Source organism: Sprattus sprattus (genome assembly GCF_963457725.1).
Source record: "Sprattus sprattus genome assembly, chromosome: 6".
Classification (NCBI taxonomy): Eukaryota; Metazoa; Chordata; class Actinopteri; order Clupeiformes; family Clupeidae; genus Sprattus; species Sprattus sprattus.
In genome coordinates, this window is record NC_137925.1 from 3867061 (window position 1) to 3874560 (window position 7500).

A 7500-nucleotide genomic window follows, 5' to 3' on the forward strand; every position below is an offset into this window, starting at 1 on the left:
AGACAGAGAGAGAGAGAGAGAGAGAGAGAGAGAGAGAGAGACAGAGAGAGAGAGAGAGAGAGAGAGAGAGAGAAAAGAGGGAGAGATTCTGCTGACAAACAAACTGTGAGTGCAGGGTGAATACCCCACCTCCCTTTGCACCAGACTTTAGCTCCAGGCAAACACACTGTCTTTTTTTGGGCAGTTCTTCGTCTTTTATTTATTTATCTATCTATTTATCTATTTATTTTACTTATTTATTTATTTATTCCTGCTACTGCAGAGTGATAAAGACCACTAGGGCACACTACTCCCCGTAACAGCCGTCTTTAAATGTTAACTGCTGATTTCTTCCCACGCAGACCCACAAATGTAGCCACAATCACTCACGAGGGGCCAATGATGTTTGCCCCCCACCACCACCACCACCCAGTCACCCCCCCCTACCCCTCAACCCTCACCCCCTCACCCACCACCCAGTCACCCCCTACCCCTCAACCCTCACCCCCTCACCCACCACCCAGTCACCCCCTAGCCCTCAACTCTCACCCCCTCACATTCCCCCCACCACCACCCAGTCACCCCATACCCCTCAACTCTCACCCCCCCACCACCACCCAGTCCCCCCCTACCCCTCAACTCTCACCCCCTCACATTCCCCCTCGGTGATGCCAGCAGGCTGGTGGACAGGCCGGATGGCTGTTGGCATTAGGAGACATTGCTGGGGAATGACAATTAAAAAAACTAAAAGAAACAATGACTGGTGGAAAGAGCTAGAAACACACACACACACACACACACACACACACACACACAGACACACACACACACACACACACACACACACACACACACACACACACACACACACACACACACACACACACACGTACACACAAAGAGAGAGAGAGAGACTCGTTTTCCCCCTGCTAGAGACAATCCCTCCTCCTTGAGTTAATCCTCCATCCAGGAGCGCTGAAGTGACTGTTTCACAGGGCGTGTCGCCGGCACGTGGCCCTGCTAAGGTCACCGGCACCGGGGAGGAGAGAAGAAAGATGATGAGGTTGTGAGCGCGAGGCACGGCGGCGTTTAGCCCAGGGTGCTGGCCTCCCAGCGGAGGTAAATTGGGGTTAGTCACGCCGTAAATGTCCCGTTAAAAAAAAGAAAAAAAGAAAGAGGAAGAGGGATGAAGGTGTAAGGAAGCATTAAGGGTTTGAGTCTCTGGAAAAGGACAGGGCAAACACGGTGGAGCACCTCGTTAATGAAGCCGGTTAGCCCCGCGCACGTCTGTGTAATGACAGAGCGTCTGGCCAACACTGAGGCACAGTCGGGTCAGAGAAGAGATTGTCTGTTCCTGAGAGAGTCAAGAGAGATTGTCCCTGGCGATTGTTAATTGATTGAGACGGATAACGGGTCATCGATGTATTGATTGATTATAATTGATCGGCATTGTTCTATGGAGAGAGAATAGAACGGGCAGTGCAGGGTTACTGTTCTTCTCTCCCTCCTTGGCGCTCCCATAAACATGTTGAAAGGGAAGTGGCCAGTTTAGTTTTTTTGGGTGTCTGAAGGAGTTTTACAATCGGGGCACGGTGTTTATGAGGGCCTGCTTGGCACCGGCAAACAATGATGTTGAGCAAAGCGGGGGGGGGGGGGGGGGGGGAAAGGCACCGGCACAATGACACATTTACGAGGTAGGCCACATCACCGAAAAAGCCCTGCAGACCCAGAACAGACTGGAATGCACTGTGAGGAAGCGTGTCGAATTGCAGGCCCAAAATTATAGCCCTCTTGTACTTCCAACCATTTCCCGCTGTGCTTGGATAAATGCTAAGTTTTGAGCACTAAATGTGTTATATTTTGTGATTATTTTTAGCTGTTTCCCTTATTTCATCTGGTCCCTGTGCATCTGGGTCATATAAAGGTTGCACACACACATACACACACACACACACACACACACACACACACACACACACACACGCACACACTACCACACACACGCACACACACACACACACACACACACACACACACACACACACACACACACACACACACTCCCTAAGACACAGAGTCTTTAAGTCTCAGGCAAGTGTGGTAAGACTTTCTACTTTTTTTTTCCCTGTTGCAAAAGTACCTTTTTCCATCCCTCCGCCTCAGTTCTAATTACTGAAGACAAATAAACCATCAGAGGGAAGAGTAGGGCGGTACGGAGCAGCCCATGAGTGCACACAGTGGTTTCTCCGGCTCCGCGACATTCCTATCCCCATTCCTCTCCCCACAGATTTCCATACAGTAATGCACATCTCCTGCGCGTCTCCTTCCTCCACAGCGCAAGGGCTGCCCGATAAAAAAGAAAAAAACTCCACTCCAATTCTCTGAGCTCATCACACATTTACCATATTTTCAAAGAAAGATAATTTTTCACCTCTGAAGTTTAAAAGCAGATGCAAATTGGTTTGAACTACTTTGAGTTTTTAATTAGGCATTCCTCTTCTGCTGGGACCAGAGTGTCTGCATTTCTTAGCAGGCTTTGTGCTGCCGCGGTGTCACATGCGCTTTTCTACAGACAGGAGAAAGACGTTTTAAAGGCTTTGATGTGCTCGGGAAACTTCATCTTGATCTAAATACAAGGCTAATGCAGGAGGGTCGGCTCGTCCGCAAACTCCACGGGCCTTTCAAATACATTCATCTCACTGCCATGCTGCTGCTAACTCAGTTGGGGTGGTGGTTTTGCGGTGGATTGGAAATAAAAATGAAATAATTATTTAATTATTATTATTATTATTATCATTATGAAGTATTATTATTATTATTATTATTATTATTATTATTATTATTAATGATAATAATATTATTATTATTAGTTGTAGGAGATGTTGCTGTTTTGTTGTGGTAGCACTATTATTAAAAGTAGTTAGGGTACGTAGTAGTAGTTTCACTTTATTAGTTTTTAATGTTTGATTGTCTTTTAATTTATTCCTTGGCAAACAACCATGGCAACTGTAAACCTGGGCTTGTTGATTGATTGTGCTCGCACTGCTACACAATAGGAGAGTAATCTAAAGTCTCCTTCCTGTTTCCTCAATGAACACCCCAAGCTTATCAGCCCTCTCTGAGACAAGCACTTCTCTTTGAGACAGCAGGTGCTTATCGTTATTATTTTAATTAAGCAATTTTCTTGATTGTTTCTGTGGTAAAACATTTTCATTTTTTTTGTAAATGAGAGGAGTGCTTCACAAGCTCTTTGTTGTTTGAAAGGTCCGTGTGGATTTACGTAGACTTCTTAGCTGCTTTGAAAGGATCATTAGGCGTGCATAAAAGACAAGAGTTAGCAGTGAAATGTGTGCTCACGGTCAAGCTTTAAAAGATCTCACTTAATTGCTTATCTCTGTCTTAGCATAATGTAATAAGCATATCGTCCGTGTGGGGTATTTAGATGAGGTAATAACAAAACAATAAAAATGATTAAAATGGCTGTTATTTGGTAACAGACAGAGGAATTCGACTTTGATGAGAGTTATTTGAGCTGCTATCCTGCCACCTATGCACTTCGCATGCACTATGTATATGTTTTGTGTGGGCCTACAACTTTCTTTGGAGGCTATGTACAACATGAATACAGTATATGCGTTTTGACCTATTTTCTAACCTAAACTACTTCTCACATTTGTATTCATCTGTGTGGGTGTGTGTGTGCGTGTGTCTATTTCTGTGTGTGTGTGTCTGTTCATGTGCATGTGTGTGTGTGTGTGTGTGTGTACGTTCTTGTGTACTTATTTCTCTCTCTCTCTCTTTCCTCCTCAGCGGTGCATTTGTTCGGCCTGACCTGGCACCTGCTGCCCGCTGACCCACAGCTGTATGAGAACGGGGTGAGCAAACTGAACCGCCCCCCAGACACCAGCGTCACCGCCCTGCCTCCTCTGGAGGGCCTCGGCCCGGACAAGATCCCCCGCGTGAAAGGAGGTGAGCAAGGAGGACTCCGCTCACAAAGCTAGTTGGCTAGTTAGCAGTGAAGACACGGGCATCACAGTATGAGTGTGTGTGGGTAAAGTGTGTGTGCGGGCGTTCGTTTATGCGTGTGTGTGTATAATAGAAAGCTAGTTGGCTAGTTAGCAGTGAAGACACGGGCATCACAGTATGAGTGTGTGTGGGTAAAGTGTGTGTGCGGGCGTTCGTTTATGCGTGTGTGTGTGTATAATAGAAAGCTAGTTGGCTAGTTAGCAGTGAAGACACTGGCTGCACTCAGTGTTTTATTACAGTCTCTTACAGCCACAAGCCAAGATATACAGTGGCTTGCAAAAGAATTCGACCCCCACTGAACATCATCATCACCATTTTCACAATTACAAAAGATACTCACACATATTTGACCAATCTGCATTATTGCAAACATTTGAGCTCCAGCATATTTCCAAAGGCAATGTATTCATTTGTTTGCTATCATTAAAAACAAATTAGTCAATAAAGAACGTTGACATTAAAAATGAATTAAAGGAATTACAAATAAATAAATAACTTAGATAGCCAGGTCCACCTCCAACTGTGCCAAATGACATTGAAGACACTATCTCTTTTGTGATTGGCTGAGTCACCATTCAACATTTGCCATAGTATGTCGAGACACAAAGCAGATCTGGTTAAGAAGTTTAAACTATACAAGGACCGTAAATGGTACACTACCCAATCAACATTTCTCACAGACTGAATCGACAAAAATAATCATATTCTTTGATTGTCGGAAGTGGTATAAACTTGATTAATAATGCGATTAAATCACATCGTTATCATGTCTGTCACGTCCTTTAACCACTTTCAGTAATTACCATGACAGTTCTGATGTTTCATGCTCTGGCAGCTTATTAAGTTGTTACATGGTCTGTAATTGGATCTGGCATTAGAAGTGCTGTCATGACAACATGCTAGCTCCCGAGCAAATTATACGAGCGGACATTGGCTGTTATGACCATCGGTGACAGGCTAGAGCATCTTCCTTGACATGTTTGGAACATAGCCATGCCAAGCTTGTCATTGCAGGTCTGAGCGAAGTGTAACCCAGACCTTTTTATTCGATGGTTAAGAGGAAGGTCACTGGTCATATATCTCTCAGGCTTCCGTTACACTTTCATGCTTGAATTGCTTCTTGCAGATATAAACGTTAACTTTTGATTTAAGAGGACCCTATCTCTTTTGGTGTTGTTTCCGTGGTGACAGCCTGAGAGTTGTTTACTTCTTGTTTGGCCTATCTTTCCTCCCCTCCTGCTCAGATTGAACTTGGTCTGCAATTGAGCGTCCGACGTATGATTTCACCCGTCATCAGCCTCCGTTGTGTGGACGGGCGTAATGTGTCTCATTTTATCTCTCCTGGCCGTCACAGGCACATTAGAATTGGGAGATGAGTGGGGAGATAACGCCCACTGTCTCCTTACTCCTTTCAAATGATGCCTTAAAAGACCCTTTTTATGACGCCAAATTCTACCCTGACATCCGCAGAGAAATGAATGAATCTAATCCAACCTGGCATCCAGACTCGGTGTCAGTGGGTTTCAATTATCACTTTATCACAGTATGAGTGTGTGTGTGTGTGTAAAGTGTGTGTGCGGGCGTTCGTGTATGCGTGTGTGTGTGTGTATAAATGTATGTTTGTATTTATGTATGTATGTTTGTATGTATGTATGTATGTATGTATGTATGTATGTATGTATGTATGTATGTATGTATGTCTGTATGAATGTATGTATATCTTACATATATATGTGTGTATATACATATATATATATAGATTTAAGATATACATACATACTTACATAATTTGTATATACATAATTTGTCAACAGTTCTAGATACCAGCAATGCTGGTATGTTTTCTTTTCAGTCACATTTTTCTTTTTTTAAGAGTTATGTTTGTTTTCAGTGATTATCAGGGATAGGTGAAAAGAAAAGTTACTTTCATCTGTGCCTTCTCTGTGCAAAGAGGAAAAGAAAGAAAAAAAAGAACAATGTTATTATTAGACATTTGGAGATTCATTTCACCCGGCTCCTAACAAATTCAGTGACTCATCTATTAGATTAAGGCTCCCTCTCCTCTCCCCTGCGCGCTGTGTAACCGGGGCAGTGATGAATATTGTATTAGGACGGAGCACTTTAAAATCAGGAGATTGCATCGGAAATGATTACAAATTCATTAGGACGTTAGTGTAATTGCTTAATCTTGTTACCATTTACTTTACGTGCCTCGAATGTAGCCGTAGAGGAGCGACGGAAGCTCTCCGCCTGCCAGGGCGCTGTGACAACCTTAGTAGGGTTTGCATCTCTCAGGTCAGTCAGGACCACTCTGCTCTGGTACAGTAGCCATTTATTAGAGCTAAGCAGACGAGGAAGGAATGGCGGGGGGGAGGGGAGGACTGTTTAAGAGTAATTCCTTCGGTCATGAGGCCACTGTGGTGGGTGTTGGTGAATCGGCTGAGAAGTTGGGAGACTACTGTGGCCTGCATTCACTAACGCTATGTCTGATCAAAACAACCAAGATGCTGTTCTGTTCAGGCTTAGGCAACCCTCGTTGTCAAATGTGAGACAGAGAGAAAGAGGCAGAGAGACAGAGAGAGAGAGAGAGAGAGAGAGAGAGAGAGAGAGAGAGAGAGAGAGAGACAGAGAGAGAGAGAGAGAGAGACAGAAAAAGCGACAGAGAGAGAGACAGAGAGAGAGACAGAGAGAGAGAGACAGAGAGGGAGACAGATTAAGAGACAGAAAAAGAGACAGAGAGAGAGACAGAGAGAGAGACAGCGAGAGAGAGACAGAGAGGGAGACAGATTAAGAGACAGAGAGAGAGACAGAGAGAGAGACAGAGAGAGAGACAGAGAGAGAGACAGAGAGAGAGAGACAGAGAGGGAGACAGAAAAAGAGACAGAGAGAGAGAGACAGAGAGAGAGACAGAGAGAGAGACAGAGAGAGAGACAGATAAAGAGACAGAGAGAGAGACAGAAAAGGAGACAGAAAAAGAGACAGAGAGAGAGACAGAGAGAGAGACAGAGAGAGAGACAGAGAGAGAGACAGCGAGAGAGAGACAGAGAGGGAGACAGATTAAGAGACAGAGAGAGAGACAGAGAGAGAGACAGAGAGAGAGACAGAGAGAGAGACAGCGAGGGAAGTATGCTTGAGGCGAAATAAGACACGGACTCAGTGCTGCAGCACATTGGTGGTTTAATGAGCGGATCACATACAGGGTCTTTTCTAGATTTTCTATGAAAACAGCGCTAGTCCAATGCACAAAGCTGGGTAGCCGCGTAGTGACGACGCTAACGGCTCGCGTCAAAAACCTAACACCAAAGCTTTATGTGCAACACACGTGTTAGCATCAGACGCATCCTCAACAGGCCTACTGCGTCTCTCCGGCAGACAGATACACTAATCCTTACGATTGCCGTGTAGAAAGGGATTGAAAAAAAAAGAAGATAAAAAAAAAACCTTACAAGGGTGGGATTAACAGAATTTATAATGTCACATCCACTGAATCTCAGA

At 44.4% G+C, this 7500-nt stretch overlaps 1 protein-coding gene across 1 annotated transcript in view; it reads left to right on the forward strand.

Moving 5' to 3' along the window:
* LOC308366555 (teneurin-1-like) overlaps positions 1-7500 on the forward strand; it is a gene marked incomplete at both ends in the record, with an annotated part of 192357 nt that overhangs the window by 65455 nt on the left and 119402 nt on the right. The window contains 1 exon segment of the mRNA XM_080840272.1: positions 3790-3948. Within this exon segment, the coding sequence (XP_080696398.1) occupies positions 3790-3948 (159 nt within the window).